A 24,701-nucleotide genomic window follows, 5' to 3' on the forward strand; every position below is an offset into this window, starting at 1 on the left:
CGTCCAGAGAGATTTGGCTATTGGGCAGCAATAGAAATGTAATAAATAAATGAAATTTCTCCATTCTTTTCAATGGGTAGAAATAGTATCAGAAGAATTATTTCCAGACAATTACCAGTCTATACTTTTTCTATCTCTAGGTTGAGAAGCATGTAGGGTGGGTCGGCTCAAAAGACTACACAGCCTCCATTGCACATCTATGAAGAATATCGGGTGGGCTGATAGATTTCATTGAATAACTCCCTTGTCAATATCACCACGAAGAAGCCTATTGGTCATGGCATACGTACATCTTAATTATGAGGCCATCCAGGTAACTTCTATTGGTTCCTTCTCATAGCAGTCAGGTGGGGTTTAGTGAGATCTTTCTTTTCTATTGGCTACGCCGTTTGGGTGGGGCGAAACGTTCCTTTCAGTGTGCGGCCAGGCGGCTGCAGGAGGAAGGCGCAGGCTTTGGAACCCGGAGAAAAGAGACAAGGAGAAAGTGGGGAGCTCCCCTTTCTCCTGTAGGGGGACACTCTGGTCACCATGGAGGACGGTATCTATGGTAGGGACACCTGAGACTAATTCATTGGGAAGCGTAAATGAGGAGCGGGGAATAGGCGGAAGGTACCATTGTGAGACCCGCCCAATAACTACAATGGGAAAAGAGGGTGGGTGGACTGAGCCATTCTCCGGAAAAACGAGGGGGTGGGGCCAATCCCTTACAAAGAGGGGTGGGGCTGGAGTAAACCATACGAATTAAAAGGGGAAATGTGTGGGTGGGCCATCCCATTGTATTGAAGGGGAGAAATAAGGATCTGACATGACCCGTACTAGTCTGCACCATTATATTACCCAGCCAGGGCTTCTTTTTTTAAGGCTGTACCATTCTAGCGACAGGGAGAGATGGGGCGCACCATTTCAATAAGAAGGCTGGGGGCATCCTATTGTATCGAGCCCGTCAAAGCGGATCGAGACATGAGGGGGCGTGTGGGGCGTGCCATTCTGTTGAGGAGGGGTGGCCGTTGCTGGCTGAACCATTTCGGCTGAGCGGGGGAAGGGAGGCTTAAGGGGGGAAATACCGTTACAATTTAAATGAGAGGCTGTACCATTCCTTTTTTGGGGAGGGGCGTATATGATCAGGGGTTAACTATGCTGGGGGGGGGGGAAGAACTGTGTGAGTCACAGAATCATCATTAATGTTACTGCTGATAAATGGATTTTATTTTATTTTTGTAAGCTCTTTTGGGAACCCAGTCTTGAATGAAAAGTGGTGCATGAGTATAATGAATTATTATTACTAATTGATTATACTTAACATTTTATGTAGCACTTCAGAGTATATATTGCATTAAAGCATATATTACCTCAGGATTCTCTATAACAGCATTTCCCTAAACCTTTGGTAGCTAAAGAGTACCATTTCCCTGTAGAATGAAACTGAGCATAATTTAAAATGGGAGACAGTTGCACCAAAAAGATTTAGTTTTAGCATGTGTGTAAGAGCCAGAATTATCCAGCCTCAGAGGATTGTGTTTGCAGTGACCTGGTTCACACAAGTGCAACATGGTTTACAGGCCATGGTAGCTTGTTAACCTCGCCGTGTGTGCCAGCTGGATTTCTCCAATTACCCTCACTACTGTATTGTCTAGGGTGACCATATGGAAAGAAGGACAGGACTCCTGTATCTTTAACGGTTGTATAGAAAAGGGAATTCCAGCAGGTGTCATTCGTATGCATGCAGCACCTGGTGAAATCCCGTCTTCCATCACAACAGTTAAAGCTGCAGGAGCCCAGCCCTCTTCACCAGATACAAGAGAGGGCAGGGCTCCTGCAGCTTTAACTGTTGTGACGAAAGAGGGGATTTCACCACGTGCTGCATGCATACAAATGACACCTGCTGAAATTCCCTTTTCTATGCAACCGTTAAAGATACAGGAGCCCTGTCCTTTCCTTACGGTTACCCTAGTGTTGTCTGAAACTGGGGGAGGTGGGTGATTGTTTGAGGGGGTCAGGATCCCTTAAACAACCCTTGGGCTACCCAGGTTCAAGCACTATAACAAGCCACATCAGTGGGGTAATTAGGGAAATCCAGCCAACACACGCAGCAGGGGAAATAAGCCACTGTAACTTATTTTCCTCATTGCAATCATGTGAACCAGCCCAGTATCTTTCTACACAAACCACTGTTCTAGGAGTACCTCCTGATTGAAAGGGAGCTATCCCAGGGCAAGACCCTCATGCACAGCATTTACCTCTGCTTGAAGTAGCTCAAGGTGGCATCCATGGGTCTCCACTTCCCATTTTTCATCCCCATATCAATCCAGTGAAGTAGGCTAGGTTGAGCTATAGGGATTGGCCCGAGGTCACCCACTGAGCTTCATGGCTGTGTTGAGATTTGAACCTGGATCTTCCCATCCTATTCTGCCACATCTGTGTATCGGAAGTGGTTGAATCTGGTCATGCCCAGTGCAGACTGACTGAAAGACAGTAATATCCATAATACTTTGAAATATCAAACATCTCCCCCCCTTTTGATGTTGTAAGAAAAACAACATCAAAAAAATAAAGATCATAGCAGTGATGCTTATGGTATAACTTCACTAAAAGCATGCTCAACCTAGTGGTGAATAATGCAAAAAAAAAAACCAACCACTGGTTGAAGACCAATAGTTTAAACAGCTCCTAACTCATAAAGCACTTGCTGGTCATTGGAAAGATGGGGTGCTTGTCATCAGGTCTTTGGACATTACTTTATCTTTTAGGTAGATGGTGTCCGTACCTTACATTTGGCAGCTGGGGGGAAAAACTGTCCTTGCTGAGTTTCTTTACCGATATTGAGGGCGCAGGAGCTCATTTTCTCTTTTCCATCTGGTCACCCTGTCACCAGTTGCTGGGATGGAGGCCTATGTGTGGCGCATGTGTGCATTTAAAGAAAGGCAAGGCTTATACTGGAGGGCATGGCTTCCTCTGATTTGGTCCCACTCCTGCCATTGGTTTTCATTGCCACCAGCAGGGGAGTGATCAAAATGGCTAGAATACGACCCTCTGCAATCTTCTCCTCCTCACGCAGTGCCTCCAGACCTGACGCCAGAGGAGAGGCTAGAATTGGAGAATATCCGGCGGCGGAAGCAAGAACTCCTGGTGGAAATCCAGCGGTTGCGAGATGAGCTCAGCGAAGCCATGAACGAGGTGGAGGGGCTAGAAGCCAATGAGGGAAGGTGAGGAATAACTTTCTGCCTAAATCTGTCTCCATCTTTGTTTGTTTGTTACATTTATATACCGCCTCATAGCTGAAGCTCTGGCGGTTTACAAAAAAAAAAAAGCAAGAGATTTCTTTATGTAGAGTGACCACATCCAGACTGTGTCTACATCCTGGTGCCAAGAGAAGCCTTTCTCAAAAGAACTAACTTGGGCTATTCTCAGAATATGCGGATCATGATATATTTTTGCTTGCCATTCCCTTGATTGTCTGGGGTTTTCCTGTAATGTTTTAATCCAGCCTTTCCCAGCCTGGTATCCTACAGATACGTTGGAGAACAACTCCCTGCATTCCTGACTGTGCCCAGGCTGACTGAGGCTGATGAGGAGTTGTAGTCCAAACATCTGGAGGGCATTCGGTTAGTGAAAGTTGATTAATCAATTCATCAGATTGCTTCGTTTTTTAAAAAAAACACCACAAACCTGTTAATCAGCTGAAAGATTCCCCTGATAAAAACTGCAGGTGCTTTCTTATGAGGCATTCTGCCCTTCTCTCTCACACAGGAGGAATGCCTCTTCTGAGGTGATGCCTGCTGCCACACATGTGGGCATTGTCTAAAACGGAAGAAAATACACTTCTTGCTTCAGAGATAATGTTGATATGCATGGACAAATGTAATCAGTAGCTTAGAGCACAACCCTACGCTTGTTTAGACAGGGAAAAGGCCTACCATTCTCATCATAAGCTAGGAATGGTAGGACTTTTTTCTGCCTAACATGCATAGGATCGTGCTCTTAATTGATTGATCTACTAAAACTGATTAGTAATTCATTAACATTTTATAAATCAGGTTGTAGTCCTAATTAAACTATCACTGGGTCAAAAATCTCCTCTTGCCCCCTTGAAACCTTTGTTTCCTGTGAGAAGTGGGTGATAATTTTCTGCCAGTTCATGAGGTAAATTTTGTATATCTAGGGGGTGGGGGAAACTTACCCTGTATGGTTTGCCCTCACTCAAAGCAAAGGCACAACCCTCATTTGCAGCTCTCAGCTACTTGCGTCCCATAGAATGTCAAAATGGGAATGATCTACATCATGATATAGCATCATTTCCAGGGGCATTGTCAGAAGAAATGCAGAGCTGCCTCAGAACAGCCATATTTATTTCTTACTTTACCAATGATGCCCCTCTGAACTACACAACAAAAGAAAGAGAAACTTGAGGAAACCCTCTGCCGCCTCATATCGTATAGAAAAGTCCACCACATCTTAAAATGGATCATGGAGATAAACCTATGAACAATCTTTAGCCATTAAATCTCTAAAAATGAGACCAGATGTTAAGGGGAAACAGGGACTGCTTGGTTCTATCATGCTTTGCTTGCATGTGGCATTTTTAAATTGCTCATGAATTTCTCAGAAAACACAACTGGCTGTTGTTCGCATCAAGGATTGTCCAATATGGTCCTTGGGTTTTTTATGCACAAGGTCATTCTTGCCACCTCACTTCTTTTTTGTACTGAACCTGTCTATGTCCATCATTCATAGAGTTTCATTTCTGATTATCCCTCTTTTAGACCCAGCTTGAATTCTCTGGAAAAGCATTTGGTATGGTCCTCTTGGGACTGACTGCAGGTTGCAGGTTTCGATACTTTCCCAGGTTAAAAAGAAGAAGAAGCTTCATGTGAAAAAATTGTTCAAGAGAAAGATTTTGGGCTAGTGGTCTCCCTAAAATACAGATTTCCATGTATTTTGAGATGGGGAAGTTTTCAGACATGCAAGCTCTACATAAATCCATATTCTGAGATGATACAGTCTCTGGGGGGCTGTATCACTTACATTTTCCCAAAATCTGAAGGAGTGTAGAGGTTTGCACTCCCTTTTGTTAAGAATCAAAGATGTACTTTCTTTGTCTTGGACAGTAAAACTCTTCAGAGGAACCGGAAGATGGGGATGGGCCGTAAGAAATTCAACATGGATCCAAAAAAAGTGAGTGAGTGCTGGGAGTTGCATGGTACAACTTTCTAGGGTTTGTGGAAAGGTAACATAAATGTTTTCAGAGGGAACAGGAGCTGCTGGGAATGACAGATTCTGGGTTCTCTGCAAGTATGGTTATATCAGCATGACATTAAAACAAGGTAGAAAGCTGATGCACCCAAAGTTATCTGAGAAGGCTGCCTGAAGTTTAAAGATTTTGATGGGTAGGAATATGTTTGAGGCAAGATGCCTGAGTCTGATGGTTCTAAGTTTCTCGGTTTGGTTTGGATTTCAGGGAATCCAATTCCTGGTAGAAAATGAGTTGCTGCGTTCCACTCCTGAGGACATTGCCCGCTTCCTCTACAAAGGGGAAGGGCTCAACAAGACGGCCATTGGCGACTACCTGGGCGAGCGGTGAGAAGGGCAGGGACCTTCTGTGAAGCAAACAGAAGCACCAAAAGATACGCCCCCTTAGAAGACAGCAGAGGCCCAGTGTTGGCACTTTGGAGCCCCTTGAACCTTGGGAAAGAACATAGGGATGGGAGGGAACATAGTTCAACATGTATAGTCAGGGGGAGAGAAATGGGTTTGGATGTCTCTGAATGTGATAAGAGGGGGAGGGCAGTTTAAACGGAAAGTCAGTGAGGGAAGGGTGGCTTTTTCTTTTTTTGCTAGATTGGAATGGTAGTGGTCACTGTGCAGGAGAAAGGAGTGGCTGCGACTTTTAACTCTCTCCACTCTGTATTCAGGGAGGACTTTAACATTGCCGTGCTCCACGCCTTCGTTGACTTGCATGAATTTACTGACCTCAACCTTGTGCAGGCACTCAGGTGAGTTTGGAAATGCTCAGTCCTCTGCTAGAATAGAGCCTTTGATGGCTAGCATTGGTCTCCCAGTCTTTTGGCTGGAGCCCATCCCTTTACTGTGCAGAAAGAGGGAACAGGGACATCCGCCGCTGGGACATCATTTCTTTTCTTTTTTTTGGCTTGACAGAGTTTCATGGCATGTACAACTCGCTTTGCATTTGTGAGCTGAGCTACAGGCTGTTCCGCAAACTCCATGAACTCTTTTCATGGTTTTTTTTTGGGGGGGGGCAGCAATTTGCGTAAATTTCTGAGTGATTTGTGCAAATTGCTGAGAAATATGCACAAATTGCAGAACCTTACCTGCAAAAGCACGAAATTCCCTGAAAACCTACAAACTAGCCCAACTCGCTGCAGATCGAGTCAGGTGCTGCAGCAGGAACCAAAATGAATTCCAGGAGGCGGGGGCTAGGAAAGCAGATCGAATGCCTCCTGTCAAATGGATTTCTCTGAGATCCCTAGGAGGAAATGGCACTAGCGAGGTGGCCTTTCCCTCAGCCAGAGTTGGGCGCTCTTAGCTCTGACCTGTCTGCCCCACAATAAGTGCCGGTTTTGAACCAGGCAAATGCAGAGAGTGTCATGTGGCACAAGCAAAGAGGACACCTAGAGTGCCCTTATATGCTTAATTTCTGAGGGAGAGAAAACTCTTCCATTGTTCACTTGCCCCACTCATTCTCCTAAAGTGAAGTTTTTTTTGTTACTTGTGCGCACACACACACACACACACACACCCATGTGGCCGAAGTGCTATTTAATAAGCCCACGGGGCAAATTTAGGCACAGGGGAAAGTTGCCATGTGGTGCCTTTCTAGTTTCTTTTGTTGTAAACCATCTTTTAAGAAAACCAGGTGCATAGAGCAGGAAGTCATTGGGTGCAACACCTGCCCCACGTATAGAATCTGTTTTACCTCGGTATGATTAACTTGCATAGCCCAAATAGAGAATAAGAATAGATACAGCATTTGCAGAGTAGGCAACTCAGGCTGCTTCCCAATTTCAAGGCCTGTTTGTGGTCTTTCCCCCACCCACTCACTACCCCCTTTGCAGGCAGTTCCTGTGGAGTTTCCGATTGCCAGGAGAAGCCCAGAAGATTGACCGTATGATGGAGGCCTTTGCTCAGCGGTACTGCCTGTGCAACCCAGGGGTCTTTCAATCCACAGGTATTGTGTTCCCTGGGAAAGAGAATGGGGGGAGGGGCTGTTTGGTTGAAAACGTGGCATGCTGGCAATCAAGGCGCTCCAGTATTTTCTGGCATGGAAAAAAAAATCCACCACTAATTCAGTTAGACAATGAGCATTGAATAGGAGCCTGTGTTTGCTATCAATTTCCCTACCAGGAAATTGACTTCAACTTTGCATGGTCGTCTGTTGTTGTTTTTAAATTATTATGAATTTTAAAAAACGAAATGTCTTAAAAATGTACAAAGCAAGAGTTTTTACGAAGCTTAGGATATCTTTGTCAGGTAAGGCTAAGCATGAATGTAAGAAGTGCCTTGCAGGATCAGCCCTCACACTATCTCATTCATCATTCCAGCAGCTATCAGGCGCTAGCTGTCCCAAGTGGAATGATCCACCCCCGGGCTATAACCTGCCTTTTGCCCATCCCTGTTGTACAATTGCAGTTGGCCTCTGGGAGGACCACAGTGCTCTCTGCTGCTTTAACCACAGAGGCTGAATGGTCTAAGCATCACCCATTTCTAAGGAGGACTTAGAGCTTTTCTACAGTAACCTAGCACACAAGATAAATGCTTCACATGACTTTCTCCCCCTGCTAATGTTACTCCATGCAGGAAGCGTTTTAAAAGGCAGAGCGTTCTAAAATATCACACACACACACACACACACACACGCATCCCGTTAGTAGAACAGTTCTTCCATCTCCTGTAAAGTATATAGAATCCCTCTTAGCATGAAAATCAGTCAGACAACTGTCAGAGCCATAGAACAACCAATTTCAGTGTATACTTCACAAATTACATAACAGAATTAAAATTCTGTCAGATCCTGCATTCTACGATGAGAAAGCTACGGTAGTTAAGTCTCTAAATCAAAATAAACCATAGAGGAATAGCAAGACTGATGTGCTGGAATAGGTATTGAGGGGTTTTTTCTTGGTTGGCCTTTGCCCCACCCTTTCCCCAGATACCTGCTATGTCCTCTCCTTCGCGGTGATCATGCTCAACACCAGCCTCCACAACCCCAACGTCCGCGACAAGCCCACGGTCGAGAGGTTCATCACCATGAATCGCGGCATCAATGACGGTGGAGATTTGCCTGAAGAACTGCTGCGGGTGAGAGGCTGACAGAGGGAACGCGAGGCCTGAGGCCAGGCTAATTGGGCCTGTTTGGAGCTGGGGGGGGGGGGGGGGAAAGCTTTTTGTGCTCCTTTCCACCATCTCAAAAATCCTCTGCCCACTTGTAAGAAGCTTTAACTTAATGCCCTTATTGCAAGAGCACTTCATTCTGTGTTCATTTAATCAATTCTGCCTGTTGTTGTGAGCTCTTTTTTTCTGTGTTATTTTCTTTTCTCTGTTATATGTTTGATGTAACATGGTCTCGGTGTTGTCACGCACGCACTCAAGCCTTTTCTCCTTGGGCTTGGGAAGGGGTGTGGTCTGCCTATAACTCCTCCCCTTCCTCCCCTCCCCCTAGAACCTGTACGACAGCATCCGTAACGAACCCTTCAAGATCCCCGAGGATGACGGGAACGACCTGACACACACTTTTTTTAACCCTGACCGCGAGGGCTGGCTCCTCAAGCTCGGTGAGAGGCGCCCCCCTTCCCCTGAAACGCTGTGGCCTTTCCCCCTTCCGTTCCCTGCTACCCTTCCCCTTGCCCTCCCCCACTACCCCGCGATCTTTGCACGTCTCTGCGCTCTCCTCTCTTCCACCCACCCACCTGTTGTGTCATTTAAAGCATGACCTCTCTCTTCATCAGATCAAAGGGATCCTCCTGAAATCCACCCTGATCTCCCTTCCCTCCCCACCAATGAATACACAAGACCCATTGGGATCCTCTGTCCATCAGATTGCAAGGATCTGGTGGAAAACGGGACCTTCCTTCCCCTCCACCCTTCCCCTTCTCCCTGGCTCCTCACTGAGGTGGATCTCCTCTGGCGGATGATGAGAGGGGTCTGCTGGGATTTTTTCGGATTTCCCCTAAACACGGAACCGCTGGAGATGTCACGAAGTTCACTGAACCCCACCCACCCTGACCACTGAAAGGCCTGTTAAACTCCCTCTCCGGCGTCTGCTGTTTCGCCAGTAATTGCTGGTATGTTTTCAGGGCTACCTGACGCACCCATAAAAAAAAGTTGCTCTTTAAAAACAAAAGATGTTTCAGGATGCTGAAGCCTAAGTCTGTTCCCATATTCAGTGCCTAATATTCATCTGGTTCTTAGCCATACATGCTCCCAAACAATCAAGCAGGCTGGCAATGCATCCTAGAAGGTGCTCTTGAAACACAGCACTCAGCCTGCCGGGCTTGCATGGAAACCATGCTGATGGCAGGCAAAGCCATGAGACTGGACTGGCAGGAGCACCAGTTCAAGACATGCCCCGTGCCTCGCAAGGATATTGGCCTGAGGGTGGTGGTGCCTTGCCTTTACTCTTCAAACTTCTGGCCAACTTCCATGAGTAGAGTAGCTGCAGCACTTCCACCCTTGCTGAAGTTAGTAGGAAGATTAGTATGAAAAGGAGCATGGTGGCTATTTCCTATCCCATCACCCTTTCCTGTACTCCAAGCCTGATGGGGCACCAGTACAGTCTAGCAGTTGTTCTCAGACAGGCAAGTAAAATACTACTATAGGCCTCAACTTCAAGTTAGAGGTGAGCAGATCAAGGGGAAAGGGAAGGATTGTGTGGCCAAAACAGCATGACTTCAAGATGAAGGAAACAGGAGGAAATGTTTTGGGGAAGATACGCTGCTTACCCCATTGGCTCTCTACACAAGGGGGTGAAACATTAGTTTAGGAGGAGGTGGGCTTGGGACCCTGATTCCAAGCCTGGTTTGGATGCAGACTGGAGAGGCTGAGACAAATAGCAACCTCCCGATAGAGATTGATGTTTGGAAAACCATGGCTACCGTCAGTTTTGCCAGGGCCACCTACAATTTTAGTGGTAGGTTTCCATGCAATGTGTCGAAGTTTAGGGGGGCTTGTCATTTAGCCCAAAGATGCCTGCCCCTTATACCCACCCCAATAAAACTTACGCCCTTCCTCCCTGTGCCCACCCACCTCCCAACCCTGATGTCCCCAAATACCTGTGTCTGTGTCGGAGGATTTTTGATTTGACCATGTACTTCTACCTTATGTTGATGTAACTTGTTCTCCTTTCTCTCTCTCTTCCTCTCTCTCTCTTTCTCTCTCTCACCCCCATTCTCTCTATCCTGACACCCCGGTCCCCACCTTTCTCTGCCCCCTCTTTCCCCACCACTGCCGCCCTGCCCCCCCTCTCTCCTCCACCGTCCCACGGCGCGGACCTTCCACTGTCTGAATTCTGCCCCCCAACCCAGGAGGTAGGTGAGAGGAGGGGGGCATTTGGCTTTGCAGCGGATAGCCATTTTGCCTGGTGTTCTCTGGAGGGGAGAGGGGCTGGTGTTTGGGGGTTAGGGCATGGAGGGGCTGGGAATGTATTGTGCTGGGCGGTCTCAGACAGTGGGTTAAATGTGGATGGGGAGCTCACGTTAGGAACTGGGATGGATTCCTTTGTTTTCTGAAATGGGAAGTTACTTCAACCTAGCCTTCCCCAACCTGTTTTCTTGCAGATATGTTGGACTACAACTCCCACCATCCCCAACCAGTGGTGCCGCTGGGGATGACGGAAGTTGTAGTACAACACATGTGCAGGGCTACAAGTCAGGGAAGGCTGTCTTAATTCATTGGTTCTTTGGTCGTCTGCTGGTGATTCGGGACCCACAAGGTAGCTGGCCGGGGTGGGATCATTGCCACTATCCTTCTCCGTCTGTTTTGGTTTTCTTCTTAAAGGGACAGTGAATATCAGAAGGGTGGTGGTGACTGGATGCAATGGAGGACAGGCTTCCTGTCTTTAAATAGCTGTGCAGAAGGAGGCTAAATGGAAGCTCTGTGGTCAGGGGCAACTTGCCACTGAATGCCAGTAGCTGGCCATTTTGGGAAGCAGAAGAATGCTGAGCTACGTGGAGCTGTGGTCGGATCAAGCAGGGCTGTTTTTATAGTTTCCTAAGAAGGAATTTCAGCTGCCCATTGCATTGCCCATTCCCACGTGACAAGCTGCACCTTCCGAAATTCCTTGTCCATCACTGTTTACAAGCAAAATAGCCCTTCCTTTCTTCCTTCCCTTGCATCTGGTCACTCTACAGCAGCCTTCCCCAACCCGGTCCCCTTCAGGTGTTTTGGGCTTCAACTCCCATTATCTGACCATTGGCCATACTGGTTGGAGCTGATGGGAGTTGTAGTCCAAAGCATCTGGATGCCATCTGGTTGGGGAAGGCTGCTCTAGGGGGAAGCAGGGTGATGGGAGATGTACGGTTTAAAAAAAGGAAGCTGGGTCCCATGTTCAACCTGGGTCTGAAAGGTTGAAAAATTGCAGCGTCCGGGGGGGGGGGGGGGCATGTTTGCAGAAGGGGAGAATTTTGTTTTGAAATCAAAATGGGGAACCTAAAAGGGGGACCCAAGATGAATCCCAGATTTTATTTCCATGTCAGCCGCCCCAAAGGGTTAAAACTTTTGCCCGATGTCATCTAGGAAGACATCTCAAGCCAGACCCCCGTGCCCATGCACACATAACAGATTAACTTTGCCTCAAGCCGGGGATGGCACTTGGCTTTGCGGAAGCAACTGGGAACAAGTCTTGAGCTTTGTGTAAGTAGCTTGCCTCAAGCCTGTAGCAACTGCTTATTCTACATGCTGAGGTTGGCAATAATCCCCAGTGGCCTCTTTCTGAATATATAGATTGGCCTGTATTCAGGAGAACCCAGTGCATCTGCAAAACCTGCCTACCATAGCAGCATCGGAAGCCAAGAACTACACACACACACACACACACACACACTGGAGAAACACACACCCCTTAAAGCCAGGAACGGCTGTTTGCTTCACAAAAGCAGCAGGGAAACTATGTTTTATCAAAGCATGGTCTCTCAAGTCAGCTGTATGTTTGCTTTGCAAAGCATACCTTAAACTGGTAAATGTTAGCTATGATCTTAAACAGCAGTCCAAATCCACGTTGAACTAAGACCACCCCAAGCGATAGCCTTATAAGGTCCACTTAGAATGAACTTTTAACTGTATCCCAGTAACCCATACTTCCACTTTCATATTTAAAATGGGGGCGGGGGGGAGGTCAGCACTTGGAGGCTATTAGATCAGCTTTGTGTCTCCCCCCATTCACCAGTTGCCAACAGGTGGGGAAATGAGGTAGCAAAGCAGTGTATTTGTCAACAGAACTTGTTGGAAAACCGTTTCAGAAGGTGCTGAATGCATCACTCTCTCCCAGCTTAAACTAGCCCACCAGGATAACCAAGGTGTGCAATGTAAATCCACACTTGGAAACAAAATTTACATGCTCCTATTCCAGAAGAACTTTCTCCCAGAAACAGCCACTGGCAGTTGTGTTTGGTAATTTTGAGTTATTCCTTTTCTCGCTCCCCACCCCCTCCACGAAACACACACACACACAAATCCCACAGGTACTGTTCTGAGGTTCTCCTTGATCATTCACCTTCCTTGTTTGTATGCATTGCCTGTATTCATAAGCATGACTTCCTGCCCCAAGGCACCAAGGTTGGAGAAGAGTTAACAAGCTAAAGAATATATATTGTTTTGGATTATTAATAAAATTATTTTTAAAACAAACAAACAAAAAGTAAGCAAGCACAAATCCCACCCCCCCTTTTTTGCTTTCAGGAGGGCGAGTGAAGACGTGGAAGAGACGCTGGTTCATCTTGACTGACAACTGCCTCTATTACTTTGAATACACTACAGTTAGTATAGTTTCTCTCCCCGCCCCTTCCCACCCCTCACCCCCCATTACCAGCAGCATGGAACTTAAGAGCCCCAGTCCAGAACAGCTGTGTGGCCCTGTTGCGCAGAGTGCTAAATGGACAAAATAGGAAGGCGGTATCGTAGCCCTGGTGTTGCATCAGTGTGGTACAATGGCCCAGAATACTACAAGGGTGTGGCAACGTGGACCAGTGCAGCTGCTCTAAAGCACTTTGCACAGGACACATGTGGACACAGACAGGGCAGGGAATGCGGGGGTAACTTCATTCAGCTTGGCTCTTATCTGCTGCCAGTGGGACCATTAAAACACACACACACACATATCACCAGCTTCACTTTTTTTTAATATTGTTGCCACAAATCAAAAGTAACTCGAACACATGAGTGGCATGTGCTGCACTTAATGCCAAGAACAAGTAGTTGTCCCCTCTATTTGGCACTGGTTAGGCCAAATCTTGAGTATTGCGTCCAGTTCTGGGCACCACACTTCAAGAAGGATGTAGACAAGCTGGAGCTCGTTCAGAGGAGGGTAACGAGGATGATCAGGGGTCTGAAAACAAAGTCCTATGAGGAAAGACTGAAAGAACTGGGCATGTTTAGCCTGGGGAAGAAAAGACTGAGCCTAGAAAGGTTGTCACACAGAGGAGGGCCAGGATCTCTTCTCGATCATCCCAGAGTGCAAGACACACAATAATGGGCTGAAGTTACAGGAAGCCAGATACTGGCTGGACGTCAGGAAAAACTTCCTGATTGTTAGAGCGGTACGACAATGGAACCAATGACCTAGGGAGGTTGTGGGCTCTCCCACACTCGAGGCATTCAAGAGGCAGCTGGACAGCCATCTGTCAGGTATGCTTTAAGGTACATTCCTGCATTGAGCAGGGGGTTGGACTCGATGGCTTTATAGGCCCCTTCCAACTCTACTATTCTATGATTCATCCCAACTAGGAGGAGGGTGCTAGCTTGCTTGCGCCAGTAGCAAAGTGGAGGCCTCCATAAATTCAAGCTGTCGTCTTGCTCAAATCCCAGAATCGGCCCATCTAGCATAACTCTAAATCTCTGACCCTGGGCCCCATCTACTGAAGTTATTGGGTCTCTTCCATTTCATTCATATTCTTAAATTCATTGATAGGACAAGGAGCCAAGAGGAATCATCCCACTGGAGAACCTGAGCATCCGGGAAGTGGAAGACCCACGGAAACCAGTGAGTGATGCTGCTTTACCTTTTCATTTATTTCAGCGTTAACAGAGCACCTGCCTGGTGCTTGTGGTTTGGGGTTGGCCACGTTTTACATATTTATAGAAAACAGTTATGCCCCACTTCTCAAGAGGCTTGAATATGCAATCTGCTGTTTCAAAATTTTCAATGCTGTCTGATGGATTTTTCATTTTGTACTGCTGTCTGGTCATATTTTAAGTGCTGCGATTTTATTATTTGCAGAGGGACATTTTTGTCAGTCTTTGGTAGCAGAAACAACAAAGAGTCCTGTGATACCTCTTAAACACTAGCACATTTATTATGCCTTGCCAATTAGGCATTTTATTGTTAGCAATTTTGTTTGCCTTTAACTTTGTTTTTATCCTGAGGTATTTTCTTATTGTGTTGTAAGCTGCTTTGGTTGTCTTAATGGGAAAGCAGCATAAAAAATTAAACTTGGACTGCAGTCATATACTAACTTTTACTGAGAGTAAAGCACTATTGAACTTAGTGGCCCTTATTTCTGAGAAAATGTGTATACGGTTACACTCTATATAAATAAACTGATGATGCAATTCTTTGCATGTTTAAACAGGAAAAAAGTCCTGTAACTTCTAGCACACCAGGACTTTTTTCTGTCTAAACAGGCTTCCCTAAGGATGAAAGCATGCCTCCAGTTGAAAGCAAGCAGCAAAAACATTGCTCAGGAGACTAAAACCATTTTAAACTAGTGCCTAAAAGATGTGAAAGCGTTGGCAGCTGATAGGGAACTCTATAAATAGGGTGCCACCATCCAAGGCTTTATCCCCCAGAGGCTTCCTTGCCTCCTTGAAATAGGGCTGTAACGTAAGGGAGGTCCAGAAATCATAAACGTTCTTAAAATATTAAATCTGCTTTAAAAAAAAACTTTTAATAATATGAAAGACATTTTTTCATTAAAAAAAGAAGCTAAATTCCACGACAGCTTTCCACACACTTGTTGATTGCAAGATTTAGTGCTGTCAGTCTCCTGCCACCCCCACCAGCAATCTACCTCTCCTGCCTCCCCTCCTTGAACTCCCAAATCTGCTGAGAAGGCTTTAGTGTGAGGGTGCTTACAAACGGCTGACTTTATAAGGAGCTGCTCTTTCTTCCTCCCTCTCCCACCCTGTCTTTTTTTAAAGAACTGCTTTGAGCTCTATATTCCCAACAACAAAGGCCAGCTAATCAAAGCCTGCAAGACTGAGGCAGACGGACGCGTGGTCGAGGGGAACCACATGGTTTACCGCATCTCGGCGCCTACGCAGGAGGAGAAGGACGAGTGGATCAAGTCCATCAAGTAAGGAGAAGGCACCGTTCCATTCTATGGGATTTCAGGAATCCTGCTTCCAACTCTTCCTTCATCCATGCTCCATTGTTCCAGCCTAGCCTTCCAGATGTTTTGGACTACAACTTCCAGAATTCCTGACCGTTTGCTCTTCTGGTTGGGAATAATGGGAGATAAAGGATACCAGATTGGAAAAGGCTGCTCTATCCCCTTAAATATCACTCCACTTCCAGAGAATTGTGCACATCTCACTCATATTTGTATACTTCAGTTAGCCTAGAGCAGCAGCCTTTAGCTTCTTCAGACTCTGAATCTGCTGTTAACCCTAACTTGCAACATGGGGCCCAGATTTCATCATTTTAATGTATTTGTCTCTCTTTCCAGCTGTCTGTTTTCTCCTCTCTCTAACTTTCTCAGGGCATATCTGTGCAGACGTCCTGGTTTAACAGATTACTTCCCCGTAGTTCAGGAGAGAGGGAGGAGCTAGAAATCTCTAATACTGTTCTTAGTATCTGCACTAACATACAATTCCTTGAATTTTGGGGGAGGGGGGCAGGAGGAGGGAAAGGAAGTCTTGATTTTGAACGAGTAGAACTGGCACAAATTTGTAGTGTTGTTGCTGGAAGACTTGGGACTTGTGGAATTAGAATTCCCAAGATCAAGGTCTTAATTTAAACTTCCCTAGATCCCCTCTTCTCATTTTCTCCAGCTATTTAGATCATGAACCAAACAAAAGAGACTTCCATGATGCTTAACATAATTTTTCTAAGATAAAAATAAGTCACAAGTTCTGAATAAGTCACAAACTTGCAGTGGGGTTGCATGAAAACTTAAAGAGTTGATCGGTTGATCAAACAAGAATGTAAGAAAAATGTTAACTTAATAAGCATCACCTAAAGACTATAGAGGTGATACCTCCTTTCTTAAGAGTTATGAAGTAAGCCTAGTGGGTGGAGGGTACAATACCTGTGGTCAGAGTGTGATGGGCCTCTGTAGCTTAGGTGTGATAAATTTGCTATTTCAGAAACAGTGATGCAAAGCGAGTCACCCATTCTAGCCCTTGCTTGAAAATTCCCCTGCTTCACAGGTTGCTTTGAGAAGGTCCATTGTCTCATAGCACTAGAATGCAAAGGTCTACAGCAAGCATCTCAGAACGGCGCTTCTTCCGGTCTGACCTCAACAAGCATAGACATACTCTGTCTCTCTCCCCACCCACTGCTTTTCTCCCACTCCAACCTTCTATACATTTTTAAGCAAATGTTTTTATGTTGCTGTTGTGATCTCATTTAGGTCCAGCCCAAATGATGGGTTAGAAACCAGTGACTTAAAGTAGGTATTGAGGAACCTGTAATGCTTCTGATATTGTTGGACCCCCTATTCCCATCATTCCTAGCCAACATGTCCAGGGGTCAGGGATAATGGGAGTTGGAATGCAACAATATCTGGAGGGCGGCAGGTTCCCCAACCCCGACTTAGAGAATCCAGAAACCCTGGCTCTCTTGGCATTCCTTTTTCCTACTCCATTGAATCACTGCTCTATCCCAGGAAGAGAATACAGAAGCCTTTGCCTCTTGGCCAGGACTGAGGACATCCTTGCAAACAGGAGCAGGTGTGCATGGGGTTTTGCTGCAGCATGAACTCTGCTTCTCACTGCCTTCACTCCCCAAATGTACATCCTGTGAACTGAATACTGAATGCTTCTCCCTCTTCGTCCTTTTTCTCATTCTTCAGGCAACCTGTTCCCTTTCCTTCAAAGAGCCTTCCATGTTTATCTGGTCAAAAGTTTGTTTGGCTTCTTTTTTGTGTCTATTTCTTTTTTAATGATTAAAATACCCGTTTGTTCAAAAAGTGGTCTGATGAAGGTGGGGAAGTGGCTTCCTGACCAAGCGATCAGCACTTTGCACTTCCCCTTCAGCTCCGAACAGGCAGAACAGGTTTCTCTCTGAGCACACCTGTCCAAACTGATAAGTGCTCTTCCACAGCCACTAAAATTAAGTAGGTCTGGATGCTCCCTTAGTCTAGCCTACTTAAACCTTTCCCTCCCAGAGGCATTCCCTCTGGACTAATTAAATCAATCTAAATTTCTCCCCAGAATGGAATGAATTATACATAGCTGTATGTTTAAATTATGCATCAGGATTCTTTGATATATGTGTGAGCGCGAGAGAGAGAGACCCCTCCTGCCTTACACAGAAGGGAATGCATGTTCGGATACAGTGCCTGCTTCAGTTCACACAACACAGCTCACTGGTTTACACACACACACACACACACACACACACGCTCGCTCCCTCTGCAGTAAACAACTAGGGATACCCCATCCGTGGGTTGTTTATCATAACATCTGAACCCAGAACTCTGAGTTCAAACTCTGCGCTGTTTGCCCCCAATAACCCAGAATTCCAGGTTCAGATATCACAACCCAGGGATCGTGCATCTCTGGGTTGTTTATCACAGCAGGAGTGGGCAGGCACATGGGAATCAGCACACACACTCCTGCTGCATTTTCAATACCCACAGTTAACAAACTGGTTTGTTGCTGATATGCAAACCTGGTGTATGTGTGTATATATAGATACATACAAACATCATCACCTTCAGTATCATCAACTTATGAACAATTGAGGTGTATTCCAGAATCCCTGTCTTGATTCTTATGCATATTTATGCATAATTGACTAAACCTTGCAAATTTTCTCAAATCTGCTGACAGAAGGAGGAATTAGATGAATGCACTGTTAACTAGTAGCCATGATCGGCTAAGATTCCTGTTCCCACTCTGTGTTGTGCACCTGAGCGTCTCCTCACAAGAACCTTTGTGAAGTAGAGTAGGCAGAGAGAGAGAGAGAGAGGGTAGCCCTGTTCAGGCAAACTGCTCAAATATTCTGTCCATGTGTGAGTCATATACATGCGAAGGCTCCCTCCCTGCGGATGTTTGTGCTATAAGGGCAGACAGCAGCGGCAGGGCTAGCTGGAGGGTGGACAACCCCACTCACACAACGATAACATGTGTGAGGGGTTCACCTGAATAGGGACACGCTACTCATTGAGCTTAGTGACTGAGCAGGGATTGGAACCCAAGTCTCCCCAGTTTGCCCTGCACTTTATCCATTACTTAAGGGATGGTCAGAAGGTAGATCTCCAGTTGGCTTGGACTTCAGCTCCTAGATGCCCCTGTCAGCTTGGCCAATGGGAGCTGAAATATAAACCACCTGGAGATCTACTTCAAGGTGGGGCAGAGCAGAATGCAGCACAATGCGAGAGGCTCGCCCCCTCCCCATGCCCACAGCCTAGCTGTGACTGGATTGCTGGCTTAACTCCACACCTTCCTCTTTCTCCCAGGGCTGCCGTGAGCGTGGATCCTTTTTACGAGATGCTGGCCGCCCGCAAGAAACGGATCTCAGTGAAGCAGAAGCAGGAGCAGGCATGAGGTGGGGATTCTCCTGTGCCGACCCTTTTCTCCCTGCAGTGTACCCTCCTGCATCTCCTCTTGGACCTGCTGACAAAGCCCACCTGGGTTGAGCTCCATGAAACCAACCCCGCCCTCTTCCCTCTTCTGACCGTTGGACCACCCCACGGCTTTGCCAACCTGATGGCAGGCCAGCACACCTGATGCCCCCTTCACGTCTCCAGAGCTTCCACTCTCCCCGCCGGGAGTCGCCTGTGGGCCTGGCCTTGTGAACTGTGTCACATGGTGGTGTCTGCAGACTATGGGAGCCTCCTTCTCTAAGCCACTCTCTTGGGCCCTCATCGGAAGCAGGCAGACGGCTTTGAAGTCTCTCTACTGACTCCTCACCATGGCTATGACGGCTACAAACTTGGGCCATGTTAAGAGAACTTTTCCAGCTCGACTGGGCCTTTTGATTATACCTGTTTATGCCTCCCAACTTAAGCCAATCTACACATTCAGAAAAAGAAAGTGGGAAAGCCCTCTTAGGACTGTACCACTTCAGAATGTGTGGGCGGAGGGGATTTCACTGGTCCACTACATAAAACTAGCGCCCTGCAAGCCTAAACCAAGCACATCAGGGAGTAAGCTAGCATGCCTTTCTGACATGCTAGGTTTCTGTGTTTGGGGAGTTTTTGAGCTTGGGGATCATTCAGTCACTCAGTTTTTTCCTCAGATGCATCTTGATCTTAGTACAGTCATGGGAGTGCTATGCCACATACTTTTTCCTGTCCCTTAGAGTCTGTTGCCAAACCAGCTACACTGTGCATACACAGAACCAGTATTGTGGCTCTGACCCAATAATATGAATAAGGGCTGTGCCCCGTTATTTAGGATTTGCTCTACAAAAGGAAGAGAGCATGCCGACGACCAGCAGGGGGCAGCAGGGAGCCAACTAATGCCCACACACTGACCCAATTTTGAACGTTATTCCGATCCTCCAGCAAGAATAGCCAGCACATACGCAGAACTGACAGCTCTTTATTCTTCACAACCAGAGTTACAAACCCCCTCAGTCCGTCTTTGCTGCAATCTTCAAGAAATCAAACCACTTCCCCCCCCCACCTCCAAACTTTTGCAGATTCAACGGAACATTGTCTCTGAGACTGATTATTTCCTTGTTTTTTCTCTGAAATCCTTCTCTTCTGTTCGAGCTCTACCATCAAAAGATGTGGGGCTTCCCTTTCGAGTTAATGCAAGATGTTTCCATTGCTTTACAAAGGAATCCAATTGAGAACTTTGACATTATGCTGGTAGAACGCTGCGGCTAGAATCTGCCCTGAATCCAGTGCTAAATGTGGAGGATGGATATTGAGAGAGTTTTGCCTAGACAGTACTGACATTAAAAGCAACATATGTGCGCACACAATATTTTCTTCCAAGGTTCAGACTTCTGATCTGAAACCAAGAGGCTCTTCCTTAATGTTAATACAGATGAGCTACCCCTGAATCCACTTTAACCTCTTGTAGCTAGACATTCAGAGTGGTTAAAGGTCGGATCTCCCAAACTTTTTCAGTGCCTGTTGATGTGTGCAGCAGGGAATCAAATCTACGTTGATTGATATAAGGTCAGAAAACAGGTGGTATGGTTTCCAAATAAGTTAACCCAGAGTAAGACGAAGTTCTAGTCTCTACAGCAACTATCCACGTAGCTTTTAAATTCTTGGGTAGGATAATGTACCTCCATTTCACGCAATTCTAACTCAAAATCTAGTCTTCCACCATTGCCCGTTTCAGGCAATCCCTTTGACACAACAGCTCAGGTTCTGCAGGGCTTATTGCAATCCTGGAACTGAGCTTTCTAGATCCACACAAAGCTCATGTCTGCAGAGTGGTGAAGCATTCGTTGCAAAATGCTCATGAGCCTGCAAAGCTCTCTGGCTGCATCAGGCATGTGGCCTTGTCGAAGTCCGTGTGCATTTCAGTCTGGACAGTATTCCCTGTCCTGGGAAGAATATCTGAGGACAGTAGCCAGTTCAAGTTCTTTCTTTAGGTTAAACATGAAATGATCGTAGATCTGGTTTAATGCCGTGCATCATGAATTTAGAAGATTTGTGGTTTTGTCTTGGTCAATCTCTGGGTGTGAGTGAGTGACAGCAAGCACTTACTACATTTGGACGTAACTGCTACAAAAAGGACCAAGCTAAATCAGAGCATGAATTTTGTCAATCCGAATTATATTGACTATATTTGAGTTGGGTCTCTTCAAATTAACTCAGATTGGTTAGTAGGATGGTAACACTAGCCATCTTTATTTCCTCAACATTGTCTCAAAAAGCATATTAATTCAACAATTCTGCTTGACAGGTTTACCTCTTCTCCATTTAAATTATTTCACTGCACCGTAATGTCCTAGAAATGCTCTCTTGCTTTGGGATACACCTGTCCTTGTGCATCCATTTCACTGACCTGAAATGAGGCCACATCATTTAGCCTAATGCTGGCTTGTGGTGTACACATTAAACCACTGACCCCAGGGCTCTTAGCTCTCCACAGCTTTCATCACGAACCTGCTAGATACTGTCCTCTTCCCAGAAATCCCCAGATTCTAAAAGTCCTCTTTTATACGACTACCATCCCATGCTAGGGAACCGCAGCCACTAGGTTCATACCCCCTTTTAATACCCGTTGGGATTCACTGCCTTCCCAAAAGTACTAGCCTAATCTCCCTTTGAAATATAGATGAACTCCTTCTCAAAGTCAAGACCAAACATTTGACACACATTTTTCTCAATGCAAATAGCTGCCAGGAGAGGGAACTGAAAATTACTAGGATGTGGTGGGGATAGTTTAATCCTTTCCTCACCTCTTGCAGTCATAGCAAAAGATGCTCCTTCCAAGCTCATTTGGAGTAGTGGTTTTCACCAGGACTAGTGCAGGGGAGGAAAACATTTAAATGGCCTCTCCACTCCTGCTGCCATCCTGATCGTTGTCACATGCATGTACACCGCAGCTGCTGTTTGCCTTTTTTAAAAAGTTCTGCATTTTATATGCAAAGATTATTATTTATTTATATAGTACCATCAGTGTACATGGTGCTGTACATAGTAAAAGAATAGAACAGCAACACCCTGCCACATAGGCTTACATTCTAATAAAATCATAATAAAACAATAAGAGAGGGAAGAGAACGCACCAAATATGCACAGGGGACAATAAAACTAACAGTGTGAAAGTAAGAACAAAGGCAAGTTCTAAAAGCTGTAGGGGGAAAAAGTTTTCAATTGAGCTTTAAAATCAGGACTTGAACTCATGATCTGCAGATGCATTTCAGATCACACCAAGTCCGGCATGCTGTCCCATTTTCTTTCCTGACAGGTTAACCACTTCTGACACAAACACCCTTCCCCAGAATCCAAGTCTTATTTTTGGAACTTGGCAAGTTCCCCAGGAGCTCTGGAAAACTTAACTTTCAAAACATCTGGAACTGACACAATTGAAAGATGGGACTGTTGGAAGAATCCCTTCTTACTGCCTTTCAGGATTAATTCTTCAGCAATAGCAATGGTAAAACCCTCTCCTCCCTCCCCCCCCCCCACTCTATTGTCGATTTGCCTGTGTTGCAGGACTGGGGAGTGGGGGAACCTAGCAAACCCCTCACCTGCTCCAGAAGAAGAAAGCGAAGGAAGGGCATTTTTTCTTGTTTTTAAATCCATTTCCTTTTATGATGATGATGTCTTTTTGTTTTTAAAGGAAAAAATGTTAATTATTATTTAAAAATTTAATGTATGCATCTCTGGATGATATGTAAACACTACAGACTTGTCCTTGTGTGGCCGGAGTCATTGTTTTATTATTACTGTTATTAAGGAATCTGGGATAGCCAAGATGGAGAACTTGGGGGTTGAATCAATTTAAAATCATTTAACATGATCCGTGGAACAGTGAGCACAACTAAAGGTTGAGAGAAAGGGTGGTTCTATGGGGATCCAAATGGGGCAACACATGGCGATTCTGCAGGCATCGTGCTTTCACTGGATTGGTTGCCGTTCTCCCCCAGCACATTCCAGTCCCGGCTGATCCATATCTGGGAATCCTGTGCCTTCTGTGTAGGTACAGCATGCTTATCTTCTATGGAGCAAGATGTATTCATTCTCATCACCTCCGATGAGAGGTGCATGCAGATTGCTAGGGAAACAGGCCCTTTCCTGGGGGTGGGGGCGGCAGCAAATGAGCAGCCTTGACCTTTGGAGTAGTTCTGAGTGAGCTTCCTCCACTTCCCAACTCACATCCGATTGGCTGAGAAATGCAGCCCCCCTCAAATAGAATTATTCAGCTTCTTTCCATGTCAGTCCAAAATGAGAGGGAATCCTCCCTCCCACCGGCCAACCCAGCCCTCTTCACCCCACCCCGTCCACTGATCACCACAAAAACAAACAAAAAAACCCACATAGCTTCCCTGCTTGCCAGAATGGTTCAGCAACAAGGTCTTTCTCTCTTCTCCTCTCTGGTGTCTGACACATCAGGCAAGACCACAAGTACCCCCTAGGAAGTATAGGAGGGCTAATGATAAAGCAGTAGCCCTTACACCAACAATGGGCCTGTTCAGACGACACTTCAGGCTCAGGGGTTATCGCTAACCACAAGCCATGCTGTAGCACACAACACTTTAAGCCACAGTTAGAGCCTCTAACCTTGATGCAGACAGTCCAACTGGTTAGTGAGTGAGCAGGGTTTAGCGAAATGCTTCACACAAAAGACTTTAAACGCTGCTGCTTAACCAGCAGGGTTTAAGGTATCTTCTGAACAGGCCGAATATTTCCCAGGTTTAGGCGTGGCCTGGCACCGGAGAAAAGAGTGGGGACAAACCTCCTTTCTCTCTTCCCACATAGTGCTGCCCTGAAAATGTGTGGGTAGAAGGGTTGGGGGGATGGGAATTCATTGCTGGATCAGATTTACTTCCCCCCAGCTTGGATTAAAATCAGCTGGGGAAGAATCGGGGGTGAGATAATGCTCAACTTGCCTTTGAAGTGCGCATTGGGATTTTCAGTGACACTATTCTTCGGTGTTCTCCTTGCCTTGGGCACAAGCATCCTGTTTATTTAGAAAAGGAGTAGAGGAAATGAGAGATAAGGCATGGGGCTGGTAGCTATCAAGGGAGGGGATCAAATACAACTTCCGAGACCTATCTACTGTGGAGAAGCGGAAGCAAGAGAAGGTCCTTTTCACCCTACCCTGCTTTCCAGGAGCCAGGCTAGGTCTCTGTGTTGCCCTGGGGTCACTAATGCATCCTTCCTGAGGCTATTAATACACTGCTGCTCTGGTGACCTTGCATATCTCTTGGCTGGAGCCACTGCTAATGAGATCAAGAACAAGTGAGTGACCTGCCTGGGCACAAGCCAGAACGAAGCTAAAACCACTTCGCTCCTAAAGAAATTCTCAATATCCCCCTTTGTAAATTTTGACGTCAACATTCACTGGATATTCTCTGAGCATTCCTAGTACTATTAATTGCTCATACCCTATTCTTGCCACACTCATAGCTGCTTGAACATGGTTGCTAGGAAATCTCCCATGCACATACTTTACAGGCCCAAACCTGCTTCATGGTGCAAAATACGTCCTGTGTTTGAGAAAGAAAATGGGAATGCCTCTTTTCAGGTGGCACCTTCAATTTTCATAAACAAGTTTTCTTTTAAACTATGTTTGTAGCCCAATTATTGGGGTGGGGGGCAACTTTTTGTCAATTAAATTTCCTCTTCTGAGAAACCTGCATAGATCTAGGCTGTAAAAATGTGCTCAGTTTT

General features: G+C 45.9%; 1 protein-coding gene across 2 annotated transcripts; it reads left to right on the forward strand.

Moving 5' to 3' along the window:
* The first annotated feature begins 408 nt into the window (after positions 1-408).
* CYTH2 (cytohesin 2) lies at positions 409-22,745 on the forward strand. 2 transcript variants are annotated; one of them, XM_063136472.1, is made up of 13 exons: positions 409-547; positions 3,056-3,203; positions 5,106-5,172; positions 5,456-5,574; positions 5,910-5,990; positions 7,071-7,183; positions 8,165-8,313; positions 8,675-8,787; positions 12,905-12,983; positions 14,135-14,206; positions 15,364-15,518; positions 18,849-18,937; positions 22,273-22,745. In XM_063136472.1, the coding sequence occupies exons 1-12, from the start codon at positions 529-531 to the stop codon at positions 18,934-18,936; spliced, it is 1,203 nt and encodes a 400-aa protein (XP_062992542.1). In that variant the 5' UTR covers positions 409-528; the 3' UTR covers position 18,937; positions 22,273-22,745. The 2 variants fall into 2 exon arrangements, with proteins under 2 accessions (XP_062992542.1, XP_062992543.1); XM_063136473.1 differs by having other exon boundaries at positions 8,675-8,786; positions 12,907-12,983; positions 18,849-22,745.
* The last annotated feature ends 1,956 nt before the right edge of the window (positions 22,746-24,701 follow it).

The sequence above is a fragment of the Elgaria multicarinata genome, chromosome 11, assembly GCF_023053635.1.
Source record: "Elgaria multicarinata webbii isolate HBS135686 ecotype San Diego chromosome 11, rElgMul1.1.pri, whole genome shotgun sequence".
Lineage (NCBI taxonomy): Eukaryota > Metazoa > Chordata > Lepidosauria > Squamata > Anguidae > Elgaria > Elgaria multicarinata.

Coding starts and splice junctions, on each gene's coding strand:
- CYTH2 (XM_063136472.1), top strand. Junction 5,991..7,070: donor AACCTTGTGCAGGCACTCAG/GTGAGTTTGGAA, acceptor CCCCCTTTGCAG/GCAGTTCCTGTGGAGTTTCC. Junction 8,788..12,904: donor GGCTGGCTCCTCAAGCTCGG/TGAGAGGCGCCC, acceptor TTTTTTGCTTTC/AGGAGGGCGAGTGAAGACGT.